Source organism: Cebidichthys violaceus, unplaced genomic scaffold (genome assembly GCF_023349555.1).
Source record: "Cebidichthys violaceus isolate CVI_PGR_0920_01 unplaced genomic scaffold, fCebVio1.0.p SCAF_4, whole genome shotgun sequence".
NCBI lineage: Eukaryota > Metazoa > Chordata > Actinopteri > Perciformes > Stichaeidae > Cebidichthys > Cebidichthys violaceus.
In genome coordinates, this window is record NW_027176594.1 from 16,024,975 (window position 1) to 16,052,945 (window position 27,971).

A 27,971-nucleotide genomic window follows, 5' to 3' on the forward strand; every position below is an offset into this window, starting at 1 on the left:
ATATCTGCCAGTATCAGCAATCTCTTGCAATTTATTCCTATTTAATTATTATTTCTTTAAGCATGTTATACTATGCCAGTCAAAATCAGCTATGATTTTATTGTTATATTATTGTGCTTGGGCTACACATCTTCTATAGTAAGCCCATTATACTCCAATAATATTGTTACTGAAACATTATAGGTTTAAGGGGTTTGTATATTTACCCATAGTATCAATACTTAAACTGCTTACATGTGTTATTCTTAGCCTATAGCGTCGCTCTGTGATATATTATAGGTTGCTTACAGCCTGCGATCGGTACCAGCCAGTCAGACAGGCAGGAATGCATGCAGAGCTGAGGCGTGTGTGCTATCAATTCAGGTTTAAGGAGCAGTGTGCCAGTCAAGAGGCTTGTATAATGCAGCAGGATGAAGAGAAAAATACTCAATTTCTACACTGAATAATAGATACAGTAGATATTGGGTGTGGGGATCCTCTCACAAAAAATGTCAAGGTTTTTGACTTAAAACTATGCAACTGTTGACCATTTTGGACAATTATTTTTACAGTTATTTTTACTATAGATAACGCCCAAAAACCTGTAAGACAAAATTTGCTAAATCATTATTTACACATATTACAGCGTTCGTCTGAACAATTAATTCTTCTTGAAATGTTTGCAGCGTAAAATAATTTTATATTTATCCACAAATTAAAAAGAAGTTATGACGAACAGTTCACATATTGTTTTACAAAACGACACAAACATTGTGACGCTAAATTACAGCACCCTCCTTCTCATCCCTTTTGTAGCGCCGAGTCGGCTCGTTCAGATGCTCTCCACTCTGAACTGGCACGGGCGAGGCAAAAATCTATAAAATTGTCTAAATGATGCAGGACAAAAAGGAGTCTGCAGGTGTTGTAAAGAATCCAGCATAATGCGAGGGCGACTGTGGCAACCAAATGTGAATTTAGCAGAGAAGTAAAAGCTTGAACACTATTTCGCACCAAAAAGATGCCATTGCGAGGAGGGGAGTGGCATGATATTGAAAGCATCTGTTATGTCTGCGCCAAGCCACTCACCAAACCCTGCAGACTTAATCATCAGCACATCATCTCTCTCTACTCTGAAGATGTTAAAAGGGTATTTTGACAATAAACATCTAATTTATATTAGCCTCTTTTTAAAAAAGCCTCCTGGGACACACAGAGCATAGGCGGCTGTCTCCAAACCAACTACACTCGTGCATGAATATAAAGGATATATATAAAGTTAGGATGGTGTAACATGCTCATTGAAAATAATGCAGATAAGATTCTGAAACTCAGAGGGAAAAAGGTACTTGTCGCTTTTGAGAACGGTTTCCATAATTTAAACAACGGATATTTTGGCAGGGGTTGCTGTTATTTCGACGTGCACAGACCTTGCAGGGCAGTTGTTAGACAGAGGGAGGTTCTGTGGGAGAAAGAACTGCAGAGAGAGCAGACTATGGTTTTATGTCTGGTAAAATGTCTTCCGATTAGGGGCAGGTCAACTACAGAACAATCCATTCTCTGACGGACGCACGCGACTGATCGCATTATTCTCTTGGCGGAGATAATAAGTCTGTAAGATGTCCACATTGTGGCTTACATGACTGGTGGGTGTAAAAACAAGTTTAATCAGCTGATTTATTACAAGGTTTAATCCAAATCTGTCAGACAGCTCTCTCCACAGCAACTCTCAGATGGCTAGCGCGTATTGTGTAGACATTAATTCAAACATTTTTGTCATTGTTTTTAATCGATTAATTCCTGTTTGCTAGTCACTTGATATCATACCTCTGACGGAGCAACTGGCCGACCATGGAGGAATGATGTTGCGCCTCTGGTAGAAAAGGATGTAGGCTCCTCTGGTACACACTTCCTCCTCTGGCACCAAGTCCACGCTGCTGTCGTCGTAGCTATACCACTGTCCGTCCACGGAGTTCCTACAGTAAGCTGGATTAGAAAACGACAACGGTATTTGTCAAACGCAATTATGAGAAAGTGCTCACATCAAGTGAAGCAAAACCTCAAATCTGCTGCGCGGAGGAATAGGCTAAAGGGGTTTTCATGGGATTTGTTGACGTCAACCTTATTCCTTCATTTTGTGCAACACATCATAAATGAGAGAACTTAATCTGCTTTACATAAAACCAGTGCAAAGAATGTGGTCCAAACTTGTCATAAAGATACATGACATCACATAAAACCAATGCAGCTATATTGTGTATATACCACCCACACAACTCAAAGGTGAGATTTCAGCTACGCCATAAAAAACCCAGAGACAGGAGGCAACTGTCAAGCAAGTCATGGAGATGACTGCTTCATTTTCCCTTATCTCCTGCTGTCTCCAATTCTCCTGCATATTAGCCTTTGTGCTGTGGGTCTTCACAAACTATCCCCGGCAATTACAGACCTGGCTTTGGCTCACCTGTGTGTCAAGATTCCTATAATGCCAGTGAGTTGAACTCATCACCTACATAGCAGCGAATGTCTCCTAAGAGCTGAAGGAATGTAATACTAGACTACAAATGGAAATAACTCTGCCTCAGAATGTGGCAGGAAGAGGTTTTATTTTCATTCTATTCAATTCAATCAGGAACTAATGATGAATACACTACTGGTGAACCGCGAGGTATGTCAAGATCCCTGAAACATAATATAGGTGATACCATTACCAGTGAAATTCCACAAATCTCAATATCTGATAAGATACCACTATAAAAAACTAAAACAAAACATAAATCCCATGTGCTTCAACATACACTCCTTTCATACTGTTTTGCAAATGTATTATTAATCCCAGATAATCTGCCTTGAGTTTCTCGCCAAAAATGAAATTTTACAAATGAAATTTGAACACTTTAACCTTTGTCCAATGCTAATTTTTATATAAGAGAGCTTGAACCTATCATAATGTAACTCAGTGCAACCTCCGTTCCAGCATTTTTTCCAAGCAAATTTTAGATAGTGGCCAAACCATGGAATTGCAACTTCCGGGTCCGTCACATGACGCCACTGGGCTCAAAATTTTTTTTTTTTGCACAGATTAACATTATGGGAAGAGACATCTGTAACTCAGCACATAAACTAGTTTTTTTTAAGGTAAACAAACTTCCCAGTACGAACACTTCAATTGTTTAATACACTAGGTCCTAAAAGTTGTAAAATGCAATATTAGCCGAATCCACAGTTATTTTCCCTCCTCCGTTTATGTGAATGAGCCAGAGAACGAGGCTGGGAGGCGGGGTTAAAGAAATTGCTAGTGCGCAGGCCCTATGGGCGCGATGGATGTGTAGGATCGCAGGAAGATCCAAATTTCCATCTGAATTTGATACTCGAAAGTCAAACTTCTTGTCCTTTATGCGCCACTGAGCAACTTCCATGTAAATGAACAGGGTTAATTGAGTGAGGAATGACTTGATACTTAACGAATCATTAATAAGTACTTCCCAAATAACTCTTAACAAAGGACTATATAGTAGATAATGATAAGTTACTAGAGTATTACTACTAGAGTACTACAGTATTCTATATTGCTTTACTTGGGGGAACACAAAAAGAGTAATTCATGTTCAGTTTATGTGTAATTGATGAGTTGTTACTAGTTTTGTTAGCATTAGCATTACGTTCCTCATTCTACCCTCATTCCCTGGTAAATTCTTACCAGGGAATTCTTGCCATATTATGAAGTGGCATCTTGTAGTTCTGTATGGCTGTTCCTTGAACTATGTAAGATTAAAATAAAATGAAAAAGCCAGTAGCGACAGTATTACGGTGAGCGGAGGGTTGGACTCATTAGTGGTCCGAGCGTTGTCTGAAAATCCTCCACACACTGGCATTCTTAGCGCCTGAATGGGTACTGCTGGTAATTACTGACAATTCATCACACACACGTAGGGACTTACTCTACTTGCAATTACTGCTGTTGTGGGTATTGGGAAGGAACAGAGTTTATAGAGTGAATGTCTAGAAGTCCCAAATTGTCAAAGAGTTGTATTTAAAGGACTACTTTTAGACTTTTTAAGCCTTTTATTCAAGCTTATACCATGGTCTGGGTAGATAATTGATTGTGATTGGCTGCAGGGTGTCCATTAATTCCAGATAAAGGACACCTACTAGGGACATTACACTAATGAAGAATGGGCTAGAACAGTAGCTCAATTTGGCTGCTGATGAGAGGGTGACATAATCTTTATATACGTTTACATGGGGCCCGTCCACCGCTTGGCTATCTGTAACTGTAACCTGTCAATTTAATAATTAGATGCAACTACTGCTGTGCTTAACATTGTAGAAGAAGCCAGTGTGAAAAAGCCAGGGGAATCATGCAATCGCTCCCTTGAGCGTGCATGTCTGTTAGAGTGTGCACCTCTGTGTCTGTCCACAGCTAATCTGGAATTCTGCTGCAGCAAACTGCTTGATATTTTGGGTGCTCATTTATGGCTGCATGCTCAAAGAGCTCTCGTGGTAGGGGTAATTCACACTTTCTCAAAACACCTTTTATTGCCTGTTTAATACTGACATTGATTGGCTGCTGAATCCTCACTCACTACTCTTAACCGGCCCCTGGCTGGAGCCAATGGAACTACATAAAGAGCTGACTGCATCCCTGTCAGTACTGTACTGTCAGCCGCAGCCTGAAGTAGCGCGTTGAATAGCGAATATTTGAAAGAATCACTTATTTTACCATTAAATAAAACAAATAAACCTGAATATCGTATTTATGAGTGTAGTCCTTCAGTGCCTTGTTCACCACAGGATGGTGACTGTAACACACAAGCTGCAAGCGGGGAGTTACACCGCCCCCCTGAACTTAACATGAATAATGTATCATATTACCCAATTCCATACCAGTATAATGTCCACCGTGCATTCCTCCATGGTGGTTACACACAGCGTAGAGGTCGTACAGATAGTCGTGGGGGAGGATCATGTCGGCAGGTTGGTGATGTTGGCCTGACGGCTGCTTCCAGGGCGGTGGCCAGGCCCCTAAGTTCAGGTTCCTCATGCTCTGACTCCTCTTCACCACATGGGGGGCCATGTCCAAACCAGTCAGGGGGAAGCGCACCACGGTCGACAGCTTGTTCCTCCGCTCGCCTACCTGTTTCAACATTTTTTTTTTAATATACAGTACACATATGTGCAGGTATGAAAAATAACACACATTTTCCTATGAGGAGTGGATCGAAACAGAAATCAACTGATTGAGCAGCTATGAAATTAATGTTGCAACAAATAAAAAGCAGTTTTGAAATTATATCACATCCAAGACTAATCACAAGAGGAAGAAAACTGTCTCTAAAGAATGAAACCTTGGAGCATGTTCATGTACTTTTGACCACAACCCTATCAGTGATGTTGCAGGAGGATCTTAGCATTAAAAAAATATCAGCTTGTGAATTTCTGTATCACTCCAGGGTGTGATTAGAATTGACCAGACATACAGGAAAAATTGATGCTAAGAGAAGTGCAGTATTGATTTTCCCGTCAACTAATTCTTCACTATTGAAGCTTCTTTTCTCCTTCCAGGGATTGGCTACTGATCATACTGAAAGGTTTTGCAAAGCCTCACAACCTCAAATCTTGTGCAGATCGCTGGCTACTGGATAAGTCTCCTGTGCAGAGCTGGTCCTCGGCAACAGAGTCCAACAGAGTGATTGACTGAATTCTAATGCAGAGGCCGAGAAAAATCACATTGGTCAGAGGATGGAAATCACGGCGTGGAATGGGAGCTTTGCAAGGAAGTGCCTGATGGCCATGGCTGGAGTTTGACCCAGGCTGAGCTCGAATGCAACATGGTGCCAAATGCTTATCCGAAGAGGCAGAGGGGTACCAATCAAGCACTGGGTAAAGGTGAAAGTATAGCTCGGGCTTTGGCTTGGCTGCGAAAATGTTTTGTTGGTACGTGTTATGTCGGAGAGTCAGAAGTTGTGAGGGAGGTAGAGCAGGGCCAGCTAGATTATACTTTTGTAGGAAGTGCCAAACGTGAAATAAAAATGCCCTGATTGGCCTTGGCGATCATGCAGGGACATCTTTTGGTTTGTGCAACTTAAATTGGAGATATCCATGTCTGCTGTCCTGATGATCCCCTGGGCCTGGAGTTCCTAAACCTTATTGACCTTATTCTTTGTGTGATCTAGGGCGCTTCCGCATTGCGTCATTTCAGAATCTTACTTCCGTTTCAAAGCGCAAGTGCAATTACTTTGCTTTGTGCTTCCAGTTTAACACAAATTTAAGATTTAAAAAGCTGTTAAAGTAACCATTTAGATTCCCACTACGTGATCAGTTTATCCAAGTGACATCTATTTGGAAATGTCCGCCAACACTTTTGGAGCTGTGAAGAGCTGTTGGCTGTGTGAGACTGGCCGGCTGGCGTACAAAAACGACATGTCGACAGTGATTTTTGTAATTACTCTCACTGTCAGAAGAAGACACAGGTCAGCACTGCAACATCCTTGCTATGGTGTATTTCTGCTCCGTGTGAACAAATGCGGTCCCGCAAGCATCGGGCTCTATCGAGCATAAGCTCGACCTTACCTACGCACGTGCAAATGCTCGACGCTCTCTCGTTCGCCAGGTTGTCTTTTGAGACTTTGGAGGCGGGGATGGAATAGACGGTGGCTGATGCCCTTTGATTGCGCAACTTTCAACACTCACAGTCTGATCAATGATTCTGTTGTCGTATACACAGGGGTGGAATTGCTCCCCCGGTATTTCCTCTGTACGTTCGTATCTCGTGCACGCGCCTGGTTATTATGCATGGGTTTTGACAATAATTAAATTCCATAACTTTACAAAAATTCCTGAAGCAAAATGCTAATAAGACAGAGATATTGATCATAAGTCAAGATAGCACAATCACCAAAATATCTAAAAGTCTTGGCTCTCTGTCCCATTCAATAACTCACACATTCATAAATAGTTGATTTGATCTCTCTCTCTCCCTTTCTCTCTCTAATCAGCAAAAATCTCACGTCTCCATCTCATTCAATTCATCAAAAGCATTTCATTGAACTTAGCTTTCCGGCTAAGATATTATTGATCACGTATAAAGCCTTAAGTGGCCTCGCCCCAAAATATCTTTGAGATCTCTTCATGCCCTGTGTCCCTTACGGCACCCTGAGATCCCCAGATGCCACTGTGGAATGAACCTGCCTGTTTCTATGGGTTTAGTACTTGGCTTTTAGTTCATGTTCATCTCTTTGTGTTTTTAAATGTGTTCTGTTTTTATTGTAAAACACTTTGTAATGGTGTTTAGAAAGGTGCTATATAAATAAAGTGTATCATTGGTAATACTAAAAATATATAGCAGATGCCACAGGCTTCTGGAGCCTGATTGGGGTTGGCAGAGGTAGAGCAGATACACGCGTATACTCTATATATACTGTGTGTGTGTGTGTGTGTGTGTGTGTGTGTGTGTGTGTGTGTGTGTGTGTGTGGTCTATGGAAGTTCAACCAGTGGAGAAGTAAAAGTGTGTCAGCACTTACAATTATAGGGTTAACCCATTATCATTACCCAGTGTATGAGCACCAAGATATGTGATGGTATTGTGATGAAGACAATTAACTCTAACTCTACTCAAATACTAATCTTGAAGCACACGGACCATGAATACAAAGATGGCCTCAACGAGGTACACTGTAAAAATTAATTGAGAGTCAATTAGGGATTGAATGGTCTCACACTCACACTCACACTCACACACACACACACACACACACACACACACATATTACATTTTCAAACACACCATGATAAAAGACAGATCATTAGATGAAGTTCATTCACACAAAAGAAAGAAATGTGCAACGAGAAGAGCAGACTTCCTTGAATCAGTCCCTCGAGCATGTGTTGTCCACCAGGACTCGTCACAAGGACATCAACATCAACGGCAGCAGCACAAAAATAATTCCAGTGATGACAATATTTACTGATTTGGTTTAGAGAGGCACTTAAACCAAGCGGGACACATGGCAGCAGCTCGAGCCGCGGATAGTGGCCGTTCCTGACGTCACGCATGAGTGTGGATACTAACGAGTCCCCAGTGAAGGCTACCGTGTTGGAGCTTGTCCCAGAGAATGAGAGGGTGTGTGACTGTGCATTTGCAGATGGAGGGCTCTTACTATTGTCGGTGTTTATCAATGGCAGAGCGGTTTATAAGTAAAAACCTTTTACACAGCAGTCATGTTTAACTTGTCGCAGTAGGAAAAGCACAGGTGTTGCTAATAACATTAACGATGGCTCTGCTCTCATCAAGTGTCCCAGTGAGTCACGGCAGTGAGGCAGCATGCACGACACCAGGACCGTGAGACTGAATCACACAAATGCCTAATTACTTACAACACCTGCTTAGAATTAGTGTGGAATCGGCCCACAGCTTTGGAGAAGGCTACACCTCGAGGGATTGTGGTTCTACTGGGAGGCTTCAATCATTGCTCACATTGGTACAGCCTACCTCGTCTGAGTCTCCGTCAGAAAACACGGAGCAGTGAGGGAAAAATCAAAGTCAAGGAAGGAAACTTCAACGGCCGAATTTCAAGGATGCTACGTCGTTGAATCCCGCTGAGGGACTGTTCCAATGACGAGGATCCTTCGTTCTGAGGATTCCATTTCTGAGAGAAAAACACTCACTATAAACTACGCATGTGTGTGTGGGAAGCTGCAGCGGCTGTCGTGCTGCTGGTATTTACTGATTAATACCATTGTTTTTTTGCCGTGCGGCAGGAGATCTCTCGCCCCAAAGACGAACACCAGCAGAATGTTTCACTCAGCTTTTGTTGTATACAGCTGCATTTACAAAAAGCTCTAACTGAGATGGTGGATATGTGGGATTGACCCCTATCATATTTCCCCAGCTGAGGTGACCGCCGCGTCTTCAATAATGCATGGTATTCAGGGACATCAGGAGGGTGTCGGTTCCCATTTAAAAAAAAAAGGAGGGCGGACCAGAGGGTATGTTTCGATGATTGGGATATGACATTTTGTTTCCAACCGTGCTGGCAAGAGGACTGGCTGTCCTTTTATTTTGCAGCCCAAATTTCCATCTATCCGGGCGACAGCCTGCCAGCTCAATATCCATGTTACTTTTCTGTCTCTAATGCATTTCTCACTCAGCACTTATCTTACCCCTCACTTATAACCACTCAAACTGTCAGAGACCGAATCCTCAATGACTGCAGAATATTTGATGCAATTATTAAGAGAGACTTTTTTATTCAACATACGCCATTGAATTGATTCGGTTGTTGATCATGTTGTTACTTTCACTCCTCACAGAAAGGAACAAGCACAACAAAACTCAATTAAACAGAAAGTGCAGGATGAAATTTCAAAAGTTTCACTTCTCTTGAAGTTGCTTTAATACTTTTTTTTTGGAGAACAGAATAAGCTTGTAAACACAACATGGACTTATCATTACCTTGTAAAGTTGTCAATGAAAATGTGTGAACAAACAATTGCTTTTTCAGATATATCCAGGAAACCTGCAAAAAACCCCACATGGCATTGATTTGGAGTTATTCTTTTGGCCAAGTAATTAACACTCACTCCTCTGTTCAGTGTTCACCAACTAGTCGCTAAACTTGCCAGTTTGGTGCAGGTGGGGAACTGTGGAGTGGGTTTAACAGAGCCAAAAACAATAAAGTGCCTGTAAAACGCTCCGTAGAGCTGAGGGGCACTACAGGTGATAACTCTACGGGCGAGCACTTTCACGTCACACTAGGCAAGGCAAGTTTATTTGTATAGCAAATTTCAACAACAAGGCAATTCAAAGTGCTTCACATAAAACCATTAAAAGCATCAAAACATAATGCAAAAGAAAAGGAGATTTAAAAACAATTAAGAACATTCATTGAAACATTAAAAACAGTCATTAAAACACTAAAAAGCTAAAAATAGAATAGTTGCAGTGCAGTTTAAGAAATAAAATACAGTAGTAGTAAAATGCAGAAATTGATTAATATCCTTGAATCTGATTCAATCAAAGGCAGCAGCAAACATAAAAAAAAAACTAGTCAGTTGATCTATTGTCAATTGAAAAATATCGACTTTTAAGAGGTAAATGATTCGATGCACGTTTAACCAGAGTGCCCGTTTTCACCAGAGACCACTTTACGGCACACGTACCTGTCGGAAGCGCTTGAGGTGGAGGATGAGTATGTCAGGGAGAGTCCACAGGCTCATCTTCACCATGCCCTGCTGGAGCTGCTTACAGTGCGGACACTTCCAGGCGTCATCTGGGGCAAGCTGGAATCAGTCGAAGACCCAATTACATGGTTAAAGAAATCGTTTTCTTTGTAGAAATGTAACATCTATTGATGTTTGTGATTATTTCATCATGTAATTAGGGGTTCTTGCATTATGGTTTTACAGGCTCTACAGTGCAGACTGAGCACTCTATAGAGCATAAAGTGCAAGTCCCACAACTTGAGGTTGAGTTTTTGTCAAGTGTGGATCTGTGGATTTCTCTTCACACTGCGCAGAGGTGGACTTCACTGAAAAGATTCTATCAAAATGAATAACCATTCCAGTCACGACTAAAGCCATTGGTTATAGCAAAGTCCTGCCTTTAGTGTTAGGCAGTTATCCCCTTTCTATATCTGACTGCTAAATGGACTCATTGTCCCCCTTTCATAGCTCCATGCTTCTACCGTCTAAAAATGTTGCTTCATGACATGAGATCAGGAAATTCAATTTCCTCGCCTCGCGTTGCTGCGTCCTTTCACAAAACCTAATCGGTGCGGGGGCGTTGGCGGTCCTTTCCGTCAGTAGCAATGTGCTGCTTTGGTGCGCTGCGAGTTTCAGTGGGCAGCGGACTCGCTTCCTGTACCTCGGTTACAATAAATCACTGAAATGAAGATTGTCAAATACAGATGTGATTGCTATGCCATTACGCGTGTGTTAGCGGGCGTGTGAAAGACAAAGACAGGCGGTAGGAAGGGACTTCCCCATTCCCTTCATTGTCCCTTTGTTTGCTCTCACTTGAGTGTCACTCATAGTTCCTCCAACTTAGAGAAGAGATTCAAGGAAAGGGGTTAATCAAGGCTCTCTTTAAGTTAACGTCAACAGTAACTGATGATGTCCGCGCTGCTGGATCGCATGCTGTTAATGGTCTTCTGCAGCTTCTTTTTTTGTAGCGCTTCACACTTATCACGCAGCGACAAGTGACATCTCGGGAGGGTGAAATTTAATCATCTTTAATTGGAATCGTGTCGCGATGACATCATATATTGAGGTATTGTGATACAGAATTTCGTAAAACATACTAACTTAACTTTCTTTGTAAACATGATGTAAATACTTTGAAGGAATATCATTTTTAAAACTGGGGTTTTGTTTTTACATCACATTTTACATTACCTCTCAGTTCAATGCAATTAACAAATGTGTACATAAGGAACCTATATCGTGATTAAAGATTTTGGCCACATTGCACAGCCCTAGAACGCCTCTGGGTCCCCGAAGATGAGCTGAGGAGGGGACGACTGGAATAACCTGCTAAGCCTGCTGCTCTGGCAACCCGGCCCCAGATAAGTGGAGAATAATGGATAGATGGACGGATGGATTAACTCTTTCTTTATATGTTTTTCACTGCAATGCAACACAAAACCAAGACAAATTACTTCTGCAAGAAAACCTACTTGAAAATAAATAAGAATGTCAGTCAACCACTCTTGAAACTCTATTATCTGCAATGTTACATACTTTGCAGCTCTGCAGGGATTTCTGCCCATTTGTTCCCACATTTATTTTCTTTATCTCACTCGCTGTGGCTTGAAAGAATAATTCACTGCCAGTATAAGTATGCAGAGGTTAAGGTTTGAGAAAAGCACACAGCTCATAGACGGTGTACAGATACCGAAAAGGTCACTGTCGCTAAGAGCAAGAAGTGGACGTACTACTAATAACTATGACCAACAAGATTTAAGTCGCCACTTGCTTGGAGGTCGTAATAGGAGCAATGGGATGACGTATATCTTAATATGAATGTTTTTTAATAAGGATATCACTGCTTTTATTTTAGTAGACTTCTACACCCATTTAATATTGCACTCCTACATTGTCAGATTTTAAAACCAGACAAAACGTCTTTTATTTCACACAATGTCTTTCTTGTTAAAACCTTGCGCATACATGACAAACAATGAAACACGTCCGCCAACTTTGGGGGGATTTGAGTGCACAAATAGTGACTAATGTGGCCTCGAGCATTCCGGTAATCTCGCTTCTTTCGAACGCCACGACACCAGATCTTTTCAATTTCAAACTTCTACTTTTCAGCCCCAACTGACTCAGGTGATACCACTTAACGCAACTTATCAGATTCTACATAGCTCCCTCTGGAGCAACAAAAAAAAGCTTCATGCTACTTTTCCCCCCACATATTCAGAGGTACTGTCCTAGACCTGTAAACGGAGTTTCATTTGAAATATTGGTGGAAGTTCCCCTTTAAATGCAGCATTCATTTACAGCTTCACTGCTGAATTAATGGCTGTTTTGTTTGCTTTTAATGAAGCGCCGCTGCGCCTTTATTTCACAACTTATATAAACACATTGAGAAATAAATATGATCATCTCATATCAACAGGTGTGTCATTTCCGCTTAAACTGTATTCTGAACAAACAAACAATTTAGCAATTCAGAATTTCATCAGATTCTGGCACACGAGAGCATTCTACCATGTGTGAATAACAACTTTAGTTTGTTACTCGAGAGCTGTGTTGTCCTCAGTCTCACCTGTTCTTCTTTGGTATACAGCTGAAAGCACTCGTCCAGCGTACAGCTGTGCTGCTGCAGGTGCTGCTGCTGCTGGTTCCTCACACTCTCCGCGTCCTTGACCACCTCCTCCTGGATGCTGCCAAAGAGACTGGAGCCCACACACAGTTTATCCTTCTCAGTCAGCTGCAGAGTTTAGTTTGGATCGGTGCGACACTCAGGAAGACATGCACAACGGTCCTGCACTCTGCCTACGTGTTTGTTTACATCTTATCACACTCCACCAGAAGTTGGAATGATCGTGCACACTGCTTACCATTCCTTAGTCTTGTTCTCCCACTCAATGACAACCTTTACGTGAGGAGGTCCCCCGGGGCCGCAGAACTTCAGAGCTCTAAAGTACAGCAAGAGACAAACTTTAAATACACATCTTATGTACATGTGCTGAGTTCCAGACAATTCGGAAATGAAAAATGTACAATGGAACGCCACATAAACAAATTATACCAAATTTATTATAGAATCATGCTAACACACACCTGTAGATGTAAACAAAACAAGCTAGCAAGCACGTCAGCTTCAGCAGCTTCACCAAGCAAATTTAATTTATTCAGAAAGTTCCTGCTTGTAAACTCGGGGCAAATCCTTCCACCTACTTTATGAAGACGTCACACAGCAATTGAGACGCACATTGTAAATGGTAAACCACCAACTAAAAGACAACGCAAACTACATCTGTATCTAATCAAAATAATACATACTATCATAAAGTAAAATCTGAATGCTTTATTGATCTCCGGAGGGAAATTAGTTAGGAAGTCAAAATATATTGTCAATGTTATTGGGTAACTGAGGGAGGCTTGAAACCTGTGTTGCTGCTCTGGTGACAACAACCCCAAGGCTGCCTTTGACTGTTTGTTTGTGCTTTTCATTTGATTTCACCTTGATACGCACACTAACAAACACAAACACACACACACACACACACACACACACACACACACACACACACACACACACACACACACACACACACACACACTCTGGCAACAGCATAATTAAATAGGGCCATCCTGCAAAGGTGAGACCTGGCTTCACATTACGTATTAATATGCAAAGTCTGATGTTGAACCATTGTTGTGTAAACATTTTTTATTAGACATGAAGAAATGTATGATTTGCTCCTCATCATGGTTTTGGTATTTTGAGAGGTTCCAGGTAGAGGTTTAGATAAGACCTTGTAGATGTTACAGACCCTGTTGGGATTATGAGTGATTCTGTATGTAAATCACTTTTAGTTTTTGGTATGACTGTGTTCATGCATACAAGCTGCACCAAGATCTTCTCTGATATCAGATTTGTGTTGTAATAATGTGTTCAGGTAAAGCACAACTGGGGCTCATAGAGTTATTCGCTTATTCATCAAAGTGAAGATTTACCCAAAAGTACACGTTTTCCGCCTCCGCCATTGTATGGTGGAAGGTGTCGTGATTGTATCGCAGAACTTTCCTTCACTGCTCAGGAGGAAAGATAAAAGCGCTGACAGAGGGCCAAGATAGATTTAACATTCCCCAAACTACTCAGGGCTATTTTTTTGTTTTGTTCCAAGAACATGACGGATCGCAGGTGGCAAATGTTTTGCCGTGTCAAAATTCAATTCCTTTTGATTTTTTGTTTTTGCAAAGCATCTGTATTCTGGATGGAGATTTACAGCCTGGACGAATATTGAATAATTCTCACTGTGAGTAGTTTCACTCTATCTTTGAAGTAGAACTCATGTTGTTTTCTTATTATTGTTTACTGTGAACTTATTTAATGCAAAAAAAAAAAAAGTGTACTAGATGTCTAACGAAACATTCCAGAGAGGTAAAAGAACTGCGGAGAGCTGAAGTACCACCTCACACTTTATTTGCAAAGCGGATGGATTTCTCACATATCACATCTTGGCGGGTTTTAAATAATCTGTTTGTGTTCGGCCAGCCAGTGACCGGACCAATCGCTGTCCTGCGAGGAGCTAGGGGCGTGGCCTTGGTGCGCGTGAGATGTCACGGAGAGCCGACTGTTCGCTCTAAACAGCGACGGCAGGCATAAGTACGGACAGCGGATGAGAGCATCTTGCTGTAGGTGTCTTATAAAGTGAGTAAAATCCCTGTTACAATTTGAATGCGATGTAAGCCGTGAGCATGAGCACACAGAGACACGTGTGCTTGAATACAGACACACACACACACACTAACACCCCCCCCCCCCCCCCCCCATTGGATGACTAGTCGAATCTGGAAGATCTCATTTCCTAGCTCCTTTATGGAGACCTGACCTTCAGTGCAGCTAAGTAGAAAAGCAGCAGCCATTTATGCCAAGCCCCTCAGCTGTATGCTCTTCATCACATAAGAAATAAAGGCTCAGTTCCTTTTAATCCTCTTAAGGTCCATTTGCTTCTGAAAGAAACTGCAGCTTTTTGTCTAAAGCACTAGAAAACCTGTCTCCCGTGTGTTCTGAATATGTGTCCATGCGGTCATCTCCACTACAGATTTAAAGGCAGGGTTGGTAATCATCTTTACCAATTTTTTTTAGATACTTTTGATGAAACTCTCATTACATCCTGACAATAATTAATGAATCAAATGTTCTGACAAGTAAAGTGGGACTGTCACAGGACTATAATAAGCCAGTCCAATCATTTAATTTGTTCCGAATGGACGCCTACCTGCCTGTCTACCTGCTTACTGGTGCTTATTCTGCCCGAGCACTCATTGTTCATCATCAGAGTCTTCCAAAAGCTGCTGGCGAACAACTGTGAGTATTAACAAAAGACATGCTCTTTGTTTACGTTCATGATGATCATTTTGGGGGAGTGGCTTTGGAGGGAGGCCCGAAGGGAGGAGCTGTCAGTGTTGCCGGCTTGGGGACTTTCTATATATTTTTTGAGGATATTTCAAGCGTTTATTTCTTTTTATTTTGATGATTATAGCTTACAGCTAATGAAAACCCAAAATTCAGTATCTCAGAAAATTAGAATATTACATAAGACCAATTAAAAAAAGGATTTGTTGGCCTACTGAAAACTATGTCCATGTACAGTACACACAGTATGCACTCAATACTTGGTCGGGGCTCCTTTCGCATGACTTACTGCATCAATGCGGCGTGGCACTGCTGAGGTGTTATGGAAGCCCAGGTTGCTTTGATAGCGGCCTTCAGCTCGTCTGCATTGTTGGGTCAGGTGTCTCTCATCTTCCTCTTGACAATATCCAATAGATCCTCTATGGGGTTTAGGTCAGGCCAGTTTGCTGGCCAATCAAGCACAGTGATACCGTGGTCATTAAACCAGGTATTGGTACTTTTGGCAGTGTGGGAAGGTGCCAAGTCCTTCTGGAAAAGGAGATCAGCATCTCCGTAAAGCTTGCCAGCAGAGGGAAGCATGAAGTGCTCTAAAATGTCCTGGTAGACGGCTGCGCTGGACTGTGATAAAACACAGTGGACCAACACCAGCAGATGACACGGCTCCCCAAATCATCACTGACTGTGGAAACTTCACACTGGACCTCAAGCAACTTGGATTGTGTGCCTCTCCACTCTTCCTCCAGACTCTGGGACCTTGATTTCCAAATGAAATGCAAAATGTATTTTCATCTGAAAAGAGGACTTTGGACCACTGAGCAACAGTCCAGTCCTTTTTCTCCTTAGCCCAGGTAAGACGCTTCTGACGTTGTCTCTGGTTCAGGAGTGGCTTGACACAAGGAACGGGACAGTTGTAGCCCATGTCCTGGATACGTCTGTGTGTGGTGGCTCTTGAAGCACTGACTCCAGCCGCAGTCCACTCCTTGTGAATCTCCCCCAAATTCTTGAATGGGCTTTGCTTCACAATCCTCACAAGGCTGTGGTTATCCCTGTTGCTTGTGCACCTTTTTCTACCACACTTTTTCCCTCCACTCAACTTCCCATTAACATGCTTGGATACAGCACTCTGTGAACAGCCAGCTTCTTTAGCAATGACCTTTTGTGGCTTACCCTCCTTGTGGAGGGTGTCAGTGACTGTCTTCTGGACAACTGTCAAGTCAGCAGTCTTCCCCGTGATTGTGTAGCCTACTGAACCAGACTGAGAGACCATTTGCAGGTGTTTTGAGTTCATTAGCTGATTAGAGTGTGACACCATGAGTCTACAATATTGAACTTATTCACAATATTCAAATTTTCTGAGATACTGAATTTTGAATTACTGAAATAAATTAACTTTTCGATGATAATTCATTGAGATGCACCTGTATATAAAACAGAAAGTTGTTTTTCTTTGTGTGAGTGTACGTGTGTGTGTGAGTGTGTGTCCGACCTGTCAACCGCCGGGTGGTACAGCGGCCTGCTGTCCTGTGGGGACAGGTAGCTGTAGGCGGCCGATCCTCCCACTACTCTGATCTTAAACAGCACACCAGCATTCTGCAGGGAGAGAAACACACATTGGTACATCTGTGTCCTGTCTTGCTCAAGCAGCAGGTTGATGAACGGTGGCGTGTAGTGGGGTATATGACTCAATGATTATCAACGAATGAAGACATATATTTTACTTCAGTTTGTTTGTTAGAATAACCCACAAAATAACCATTTTTACGTCAATTTGTTCCCTCAAACTCTTGCAGGCCTTCACCGAGAAAGGATCAGCAAAGAAGAAGTATGACTTGAAGGAAATGGAGGCACGAGCTGTGTGGGAGTTTGGAGACGGATGTTTTGATACGGTTTTGCTGTATTTAAACCTGGCTTCCAATTTTCTTCATTTCATCCACAATTTACATACTTTTTTTATTATTCTGGATTCAATGTGGAGGCATGGAGGAAAAAAGTCAAGAGTTTTCTTCAAGAATTCAAGGAAACACGCAGTGAGTCACTGATAAACAAATGTTCATTTTAAGGGTGAAGTATTCCTTTAAACCAATTCTGTAACAATTTTAAAACACAGCCAACATCCCGTACTTTTCTAGAGATCATTTTCAGTTCTGATCCAGCTGATATGACAGACAGGGGTCGCTCCATAAACTAATCCTGTTTCTCTCTGAGGAAGTGTGGTTTAAAAGACGTGCAGAGTGTGACTATAGCTAACTAAATACCTATGACATCATGTCTTACATTATTAAAAAAAAATACGCCAAATTGATTCAAGAATAATGCAAACACACACCTGTAGATGTAAACAAAACAAGCTAGCAAGCACATCAGCTTCAGCAGCTGCACCAAACAAATTTAATTAAATGAATTCAGCCGCTTAAAACAAGTTGGGAAGAAATCAACGTTACGTAAAGTCATCCAACCTGCATGTGCTACCATGTGACGTGTTTCCTCAACATAACCGGAAGCAAACACTCTTTGCGTCCATAAACTGTTTGAGTGTTAATATGATCCTAAACATAACAATGTCATCTGTTTCTGGTGAGCTCTAATAGATGGTCTAGAAGTTAATTCTCAGCTAAAGGAAAATAGGATATTTTTTTCCAGGACATTTGACCTTTTCTCTAATTTTCCATGTGTTTTTAATGACTGGGAAATAGGTCAACTGTTTTCCAGGTCTGCCATCACTGTACTTACAACGAGGTTTCTCTGAGGACAGACCAAGGTGAATGCTACCAGTATGGATAACCCCCCCGACATTCTGTAACATAGCGTCACTCTGAAGTGCATAAGTTGAAGGTATTTAAGATGATGAAACATTCTGCCCTTCACTGCTTGTGTAGCGCCTTATAAGGCTTTGTTCTAACCGCATTCCTGTTGTCAATAACAGCATTATCTTGCACTAATTTGCTGTATTTCATGTAGATAGACAGGACTATGTGTATAATATATATCACTCAATCATCACTTTTCAAACAAATATTTGTAGTGATTCACATAATAAGATATTATTGAAAGACAATACATTATCATATGAAATTATATTATATAAATACTTATATTCAATGTTCTAATATTGAATTTGCTCTGTATATACATGTATATTTTTAATCTCTGTCAACATTTAAGCATGAAGAGGACTTCCTACAAAGGAACATACAACAGTGATGAAGAAGGCCTCGATGTAGAACAAAGTAAGCCAAACAAAGCTTGAGAAGTCAACATGTGTCATTTGAACAGAGAGAAACGAGAAACAACAATTGCCTAATTGGCATTTTAAAACCTTTTGAATAGACTTAATGGACGTGAATATGTAATTGAGAGTTACAGAGCACTTGTAAGAAACTTCTTTAGCATTTGGACAACATCTAAGTGCCGGGTAAACCAAACAATTCTCTAATTTGATGCTGAATCCTGCAGGATCCACACGTAACATCACACAACCTCCCTAATTTCTATCTATAGGTCACGCAACTAGTCTTGCCGCCTCCTTGTTCCTGGAATAGTGCATTAAGGCAAGAGGGCTGATTATAGGGGGCAGAATCTGGCTGCTAACGCGTTCATTCTGAGCGGACCGACGTTGGTGTGCAGACACTGCAGCCATGCATAAAAAGAAATACATTAGTTGGTTATTAGGAGCCCAAAGCAGCAAATGAAAGAGGAATAGTCTATCTTTTAAGTTGTAATGGCCTGAGCGAGCATTTCAGATGGCCTATCTATCTATTGGACTATAATGAGTAATTACATTAGAGTTCGGTACACTTTTTGAATGAGAAGATGATCTGTGATCTGCATTAAATGAGAGCCGTCGACACCAGTGAGGATTTTGAGTAATATCGGGACCCAAAACTAAACCCAGGGGTCTTCTGAGTGAGAATTTGAATATGCAAAGCCTTCATATCGAGAAGTAAATAAATACAACATCTTTAATTTGACTGTAACTGATATACTCTTACACTTTAGATGTCTAGGGATAACACAGAGGACATTTCGTTTTTAGATGCTTTAGAAAATATTTACTTTATTTAGAAATATAGAAGATATTATATATACATTATTATAATAGAAGTCTAAATTTCAGTAAATATTTCGCCAGCCAAATCAAATAGTTTTTTTCTCTCACTGCTCAACCTTTGTTTCTTGATAACGCATAAAGTAGCAAAGCTTTTAAATGTAGGATTGTAGGATTTGGCGGCATCTAGGGGTGAGGTTGCAGATTGCAACCGACTGAAACTTCTCCCGTGTGCAAACGTGCAGGCGAACTACAGTGGCCGACACAATGTTCCTATCCACAGCCGGTGTTTGGTTTGTCCGTTCTGGGCTACTGTAGCAACATAGCACTCTGTGAAGACGACCCGCTCCGTATGTAGTTATAAGCTAAGTTCAAAGGTAACAAAAACACGATTCTTATTTTCAGGTGATTATGCACTAAAGAAAACATATTTATTTGTATTATATTCCATTTCTGACAATAGATCCCCATAAATGCAAACACTGTTCCTTTAGGCAAAAGTAAGCATCCCATGTAATTACATTGACCGGTCAACCTGTGAGGAATCAGTACATACTAGTACGACCACAAAGTGACCATGAGAATTTGAGAGCGTTGCAAAATCTATACATGTCAATAACAGAGGTAACTTTTATGGGACATTTTAACATCAACTCAGAAGACAGATTATTTTTGAAAGAACTTCAAGCGAATTCTGAATTTTGACCTCCCACAATTGATCCATAACTCCTCATCAACAACATAATCCTCCAGGACTCCTATTGATTTAATATTCAGTAAAAGACCTGAAAGGATTTTTAAACCCTGTAAAATTGTAACGGAAAAAAAACAATGTACCCTTTATGTACCCACTGTACTCTTCTGAAAGGTTTAATCCTTTAGAATCCCTAAATTATAAACTAACAAAAATTACATATTATTATCAGAGAATGTGCGTTTTGAGTAAAAACATAAGGGTGAACAAAAAAAAAGCCTGGTGTATTGTATGACCTTTAATATAAAAGGCAGATTGGGTTTCTCTATGAAAAGGATGCGGGTAGAAAACTGAATTAGGAGAGTTTATCCAAGAGGAATCAGCTGGAAAGCAGCAGACAATAAGAGGAAAAACTACTATAAGTTAATTGTTATTTCGCTTCTGTTAGAATAAAAAAAATGTAAAAGGTTTTCATTTCACAAAAGCGTCCTCTGAAATGTCACGGGGTTCACAATAACAACAAACTTCACCGTTCATTTCATTTTGAAACCTTTCCACCAGCTCGGAAATTTTGCACAGACAACACACGGCCCTCAGCAATCAACCCAGTGCATTAGCACTCTCAGGTTGATTTTGATATTCTTCTCTTTTTACATCACAGCTGGGAAAGAGGAACCGGACTCTTGGCATGCAAGTTTTTCTTTTTCTCATTCTCTGACAGGAAAGTTGTATTTTGCTAAATAAACCTCTGGGTGGCACCAAAACATCTCGTAAAAAAACAAAGAAGCAGGGAGTAATAGCTGCAAAGTAATGGCACACTTTCGGCCTGTTAAAAGAAGGGAGAACATAAACAGTATTGTTGTTTATTGTAAGTACCGATAGTACACAGTAATAACAGTTTGTTTTCCTTTTAAAATAAGAAACAGAATCAGCAAAAAATGAAGCCCTGCTCCCTTTAGATATTGACGGCCTTTTCAGCAAAGATTATCGCTTCAATCTTCAACCAAAAGGTGATTAAGAAATAAATGTTGAGGTCAAAGGAAGGTTTAATGACTTTGTATCTGGCCAGACAGGCTTCGAGGAGGTAACTTAGAAAGATAGTGATCAGTAAATAACAGGCTGATATTTCTCTTTTCTCCTCCGCCTTAGTCCTTGTCTTATGAAGCTTAAAAGCTGCTCGTTCTGGATAATGCCACCTCAAATATTGCCTGTCACCATGGCGTTGCCCGTGGCAACTTGAGGGCCGGCGGCGGATACAGCGCGAGTGAGCTGGGCGTTTGAGAGCGGAGCGGTGGTTTGGGGCTCATGGTGTGCTGGTCGCTTGAACGGTCTACGGGGAAAACACACGGAGTGGAGATGCGCTTGCGGTGCGAACCGAGTGAAACTCGCAGGACGCATTGTGTATTCAGGAATGTAGCAGTGATAGAAGACATCTTTTAAAATAATACAATGTAATTAAAATCTGCCTTTTATCTCCACTCATTATTCTGAAAACACAGAACTTAATTTATAGCGGTAGAGAGGAGGATTTGAGTTATTGGATTCTGAGTGGGCGGTTACATAATTAAATGTATGCTCAGCACATGAAACTATTATTACGCTCTCATGATATGCTTAGACTTGTGTGTGTATGTGTGTCTGTATGTGTGTGTGTGTGTGTGTGTGTGTGTGTGTGTGTGTGTGTGTGTGTGTGTGTGTGTGTGTGTGTGTGAGAATATAATGTCCTGAGGTGCACTCTTTGCTTTTAATCAGAGAATACATTCAATACTGGTAGTGTCTGGAGATCAGGAGAGCAGAATGAACTACGGGACATTACATTTGAATTGTATTAACCAGGTGTTAGAACTAAGTATTTATAAAACAAAAGAGAACTAACATTTAGGGTATTTCATTATAAGGAGCCAACACAATGCTGTAATCACTGTGGCCCAACATACAAAGGGTAACTCAAACTTCAACAACAGGGAATCCAACAATTATTCGCTCAGCATGCTAAGCAGGAAAACTTTTTTCTTGGTTTATTTAGCTTGATATGTGACTCCAACATTTGTACGCAGACAATGAGAACTATTTAATCCAAACACAGAACTCAACCGTAATGAAAATTGATTAAACTTCTAACGAATCTCTGCCCTGCTCTGCTATTTTAATTTGCTGCACTGGAGTCGAGGGCAAAGAAATAGAGTGGATGATGTGTTATTGGGGCTGTGTGGGGTGCCTGTGCGCGTGTGTGTGTGTGTGTGTGTGGGGGGGAACCATTACCTGAGCCTGGGATCCATTCAGCATCAGATAATAGAGCTTGCTGAGGATGCTCTGCTGCAGCTGGTCCCAAGAGACGCTCCTGTCTTCGCGCATGAGGAATGGAGGTCCAAACCTGAGCGAGGAGAGGAAAGGAAAGGAACAGAACGATTGGTAAACTCGGAAAGTCATTCAAAAAATATATATAAATTAATTTCAAAGAAATTTGTTCCGGTGTGAAATTGTGTCATTGTCACATCTGTCGAGCTGTCAGGCGTCAAGTGCATCAAGGCTCCAGAACTGACAGCTTGAAGGGACATTATGCGGGGTTAGGGGTCAAATAAATTGGAGAAACCAGTCTATATATCATCAATGCGTCGATGGCTCGCAATGGGTTCTCTGTCTCTGGGTTAACTCGAGGCTGACTGCATAGCAGTGGCTTTGCCAGAGGCTTTCATATGGAAGGTTAATGGGAGACGCAGGTGTGCGTTTGTCAAGTACAGGATCTCTCAAAGGTTATATAGACGTACATGGCTGAAGATGAAAGTTAAGAGGTTCACACACGTACACCACAAACACACACTTAATTGGCAGTTTATTGCTGCAGGTACACCTAGCTCAAACTAACAAACAGAAAAACAACATCCCTGCAATAAATCCCATCTTCTTGAAGGTTAGAATGTTTTAGAGAGGCGTCGATTCAATGTTACGGTCATCATGGAGGCAGTAGATTGTGGTGCTGTTCCTTGTTGTTTCTCTGTATAAAGAGTTGGGCAAGACCCATGAGTTTCAGTTTAGGGAAATTTAAGAGCAAAAAATATGACGATATTTCCTGTTTCAACTTGACAGTGGCCCTGTGCGCAGAGCAAATCATTTTTTTTTTATTGTTTTCCAAGTCGGTAATCAAAGAACTTAATTTCGCCTGACCTCAATCCCCGTCAAACGTCTTTGCGATCACTCGGAGCGCCGACTGTGAGCCGTGCTCTGGAGCGAATCCTTGCAGTCAGGTCACCAACATCTAGAAGAGCGGTGGAGTTGTGCTATTCACGTGTCCACGTATATTAGTAAGGGTGTCCAACCACTTATGGTTGTTTAGAGCCATTTGATATTGTTTCTGATCATAGAAGTGCAACCAACAAAGAACTGTCATTGAATTTAGGTGATCCAGTGACCCAGGTGTTTACAACCATATACAAGTGAGTCATGTGGATAAATGAGTCCTCAAATGTCACATTCTGACCTTATTAGGCCTTTTATAGGAACGCCTTTTGCCGGACATGAGGACTGAAACTGGATGACAATAGGTTTATTGATCCCTGTGGAGAAAACTGAGCACTAATAATGGTGACGGGGATATTTTCAAAGCTCCTTCGTATCAGAGGATTACTGTTCGAAAGCTACAACAATCTCCACCCGGCACTGTGATGGACACAATCTACCCTCGTTCAAATGAACACTCCCGTTAGAATGATGCTCTGTGTTACAAAGCACACAGCGTCTCCTAATGGGTTCGGGAAAAAAACATTACAGTCACTTACGTTTACTGCAATTGACTCAGAGTGAAAGGTCTCCAGCGGGTGAATCCACGCCAAACAAAACAAATTCACTCTCGAAGCAAAATGAAATTCTTGCTCGGAATAATCGAACGTCGGTCGCTGTGATTTTCAAATGTAATCATGCATCCACTTGGATTGGCTGCATGTATCACTCAACTCTAACCGGAATCCAAAACGCGTTGTCTTATAAGAGCGTGGATGCTTTTTGTATTTGTGATGTTGCCTACAGCGACAACATCATTGCTGAGGAAGTAGACACGATCAGAGCATTTCTTCTCTCACAAAGCCATTCAGCGCCTGTGGGACATTTATCTCTTAACAGTACAACACAGCTCACCTGTGGGCGGCGAACAGAGAGCAGCCATCCAGCTGCAGCTGCTCCCACTGTTTGTTTGCCCTAACCGTGTTTCTGTTGTACATCAGATGCATTCTAGGTGCAGAGCAACTTAATAGAGCTGCGTACCCTTGTTGGGGAAACATATGGCAGCCGATAAAACCGAACTTTCACAGGTTAAGTGCTTCAATTTGAGCTGCATTGCTGGAATCGGTCTCGGTGTTTCTATCCTGTCAACTGGATGGGAGCTCAAGCTGCACAAGCTAAATAAAACCAGCCCCGTCTGTGGCATTCATGCAATGAACCTACGGGTCGAAGCCGAAACAGAAGTTGGATGTTGACACGGAGGCAGCATTGGATGATGAAAGTGGGAGAGAATAACTTAGGTATTCTATTTAAGACTGTGGACACAGTGGAGCAGGAGAAACGATGTCTCTACATCTGTACTTGAACAAGCTCTAAAAAATCTCACAAATGTGACATGACACAGCCTCAAACACAATCTCATGAAATAGGTATAAGTTAACTGACTCTGCTACTGTGTGCTAAACAAAACCAATTTTTACAAGATGAAGCCCTGACTGTGTGTGACTGTGTGCGTGTGTGTGACTGTGTGCGTGATATCAGGTTAATATGAGGTACAATTACCGCCTCATGGTTGTATGCCTCTGCCATGTACTTTGTATAGGAAGCAAACGTGTCACAGTGACGTCACTCTTTGGGTTGTGGACTGCAGTTGTAGAGCCTTGAGTTCGACTGTTTTGGACGTCGCCATCTTGGTTTTTGGTCGTCGTTTTCTTGTTTTTTTGCAACCAGAAGTGACACGAGAGGGTGGAGCTAAGTACAACCAAACGCGGAATGAGAGAGTTCTAGTGGACCAAAATGTTTCAATTAACTAGGGATGCTCCCTTAAACTCGGTTCCAAACTAGAATCGGTTCCAGATGAGTAAAAACACAGAGTATTGATAAGGCAAGGAGTTAAAAATTCTGCTATCGGTACTTTAAAAGGTAAGGGGCGGAGTTGTGCTTTACTCTCACACAAACACTGACTCCGGCTCAGTACAGCATGAGACACACGTCATGGCAGAGGGAACAAAAAGATCCAAAGTGTGGCTACATTTTAACTCTCGTTGTCACAAATGCAATAAAACCCACAAAAGCAAGACAGGACACACCAGCAATTTATCACAACATTTGGCAGAACATAAATCTGCAGAAATGCAGTTTTCCACTGTTTGGCGAGCAGCCGTCCATCCTCGTCCTCTCCAGGTTACGTTACCGATGCCGTACATATATGAAAGACAATCACTCAGCTATTTGTTTAGCTGCAATTGTATTTTAAAGTTTTTGGAACTTCTTGTATTGCTGCTCAAGAAAGACTATTTGTTGACATACAAGACTAATCTACCAATGTTGAGTCTTTTTTCCTCATACAATAATCAAAAAGAACCGATAAGAGTATCGATTCGGAACCGAACCGATAAGCAGAATCAATACGAGAACTAGTTTTGCTATCCATCCCAACATTTAACTTTCATGAATTGAAAACACACTGTGAAAGGTTTTAAGTTCTAAGACGAACACACGGACAACTCCATGGTAATGGCCTGTCAATCACAAGGTAGCCACGCCCTAAAGCATACCCTGCTTTATGGTATTTTACTTTAAATGGGACCATCATTTACTTAAAACCACCGATTGAGACCATAAACTCATGTTTACTGAAACAAAAATATAAATCAAGTGAAAGGTTCTGTCAGCCTATCATTGACTTACACAATCCAATACACAATACATATACAATACACACATACAATACACAATCAGACTTGCATTATCAACCAGAGTCGCCCCCTGATTGCCAGTAATGATAATGGAAGTTTAAGGCACTTCAGCATTGGCTGACTTGATTGGAGGTTGCCGCCTCAGTTCATCCCTGAGTACAAGGGGACGTTTGTGCCAAATTTGAAGACATTCATTCCTGAGATATCGGGTAAACGAGGATGGACAGACAACTCGAAAACATAACGCCATACAACAACAACAACAACAACTTGGAAATCAATCAGCCTGCAGCTCACCTGACGGCCTGCTGGCCAGATCCTGCTGTGTTGCAGATGACGAGGAGGACCTTGCTGGAGCCGCCCTGGTTCAGGTATTCAGAGGAGAGCGTGCCAGACGGAGGTAACCTCTGACCGTCAGGTCCAGCCGTGGAGGTGTAGGGGGAGGAGGGGAGGCTGTGGTGATACCCTGTGCAGAACAGAGGAGGGAAGAACTGTTTCATAAAAGCTGAAGAAGAAGAAGAAGAAGAAGAAAAAGAAGAAGAAGCAGCAATATCTCTAATATGAAGGTGTACATGTTGGAGGCAAATAAAAGGGTAAAGAATATAAAGCTGATTTGATATGAGTTTGACAGGAGACAGCTTTTCTGTGAGTACCTGAGGTCCAGATCACTAAAACCGTGCGACCAGAATAAAAACCCTGGAATAACCAGGGTCTTTCTTTCACAAACTGACTCGAGAGAAACTCAGGCATGCATTAGTTATGCGCAGGTTGGATTACAGCAATCCTCTGTTTGTGTATGTCATTTTATGTATTTGTCTCTCTTGACCCCGAGTCTGAAATAAAGTCTATCTATGGGTCTTCCAGAAAAAAACATATCCAGAACTCAGCTGCACAAGTTCTGACCGGGACATAAAGATCAAACCAAATAACTGCAGTCCTTCAAAACCATTGTCAGTTACCTGTTGCTCTCAGATTACAATTCAAAATCCTCCTTTTGGTTTCCAAAAAGAACTGGCATGTCTGGCTCTTCAGTACATCTCAGACATGAAGTCAGTCTATGGCCTTATTCAGACGGCCAACTCAAATCTGTTTTTTGGCATATCCACATTGTATCCACATTGATTTTTAGAAAGTCTAGACAGCAGAAAAACACAAGACATTTTTGCAAATTGGATCCAAACCCAATTTAGAGGTGGTTTGAAATGCGATCGGATTTCTACTGATGCGCCTCAGTTTGAACGTACGCTCCGGCCACTCACATCAGATTTCATAGTGGGAAAGTGCTGGGCAGAATCCATGCATGCGGGACTTTGCTTTCACTTCCTGCTGCTTTCCCCAAACATCCTAGTTACTATGTCGTTAGGTTGGTGATGTCTGGACAATAATAATCTGATCTTACCACTTGCAAATAACAATCCAAACTATAGACCTTCCTTTTCACTTGAGCATTTTCTTAAATGAAAACATTGTATCTGTACAGTATGCTTGTGTGTGTTTGTGTGTATGTATTTTTAGATGCATCTAGGTATATACGGATGTCTCTTCTTTTTTCGTTGTTTTCTTTTTGAAACGGACCACCCGAGTTACAAAACACCTTTTGGGGCCAGAATGAGAAACTGCCATGCAGGGAGTAACGTCTAATGTGACACGTTTACACTGAAAACATTTTCAGAACGTTTACATTAATCTCAAATTGCCCTTTGATTCTTATTTACCCCGAGGAGCTGTAAAATGAATTACATCTGCTG

General features: G+C 41.4%; 1 protein-coding gene across 1 annotated transcript in view; it reads right to left on the reverse strand.

Annotated features, from left to right (window-relative positions):
• The window catches only part of usp43a (ubiquitin specific peptidase 43a), a 104,725-nt gene that overhangs the window by 12,282 nt on the left and 64,472 nt on the right, over window positions 1–27,971 (reverse strand). Inside the window, exons 7-14 of the mRNA XM_068726993.1 lie at window positions 26,521–26,689; window positions 22,574–22,685; window positions 17,059–17,162; window positions 13,045–13,122; window positions 12,750–12,879; window positions 10,139–10,258; window positions 4,864–5,113; window positions 1,804–1,962 (exon numbers count right to left, since the gene is read on the reverse strand). Of these exons, the coding sequence (XP_068583094.1) occupies window positions 1,804–1,962; window positions 4,864–5,113; window positions 10,139–10,258; window positions 12,750–12,879; window positions 13,045–13,122; window positions 17,059–17,162; window positions 22,574–22,685; window positions 26,521–26,689 (1,122 nt within the window). The remainder of the gene's footprint in view (window positions 1–1,803; window positions 1,963–4,863; window positions 5,114–10,138; window positions 10,259–12,749; window positions 12,880–13,044; window positions 13,123–17,058; window positions 17,163–22,573; window positions 22,686–26,520; window positions 26,690–27,971) is intronic.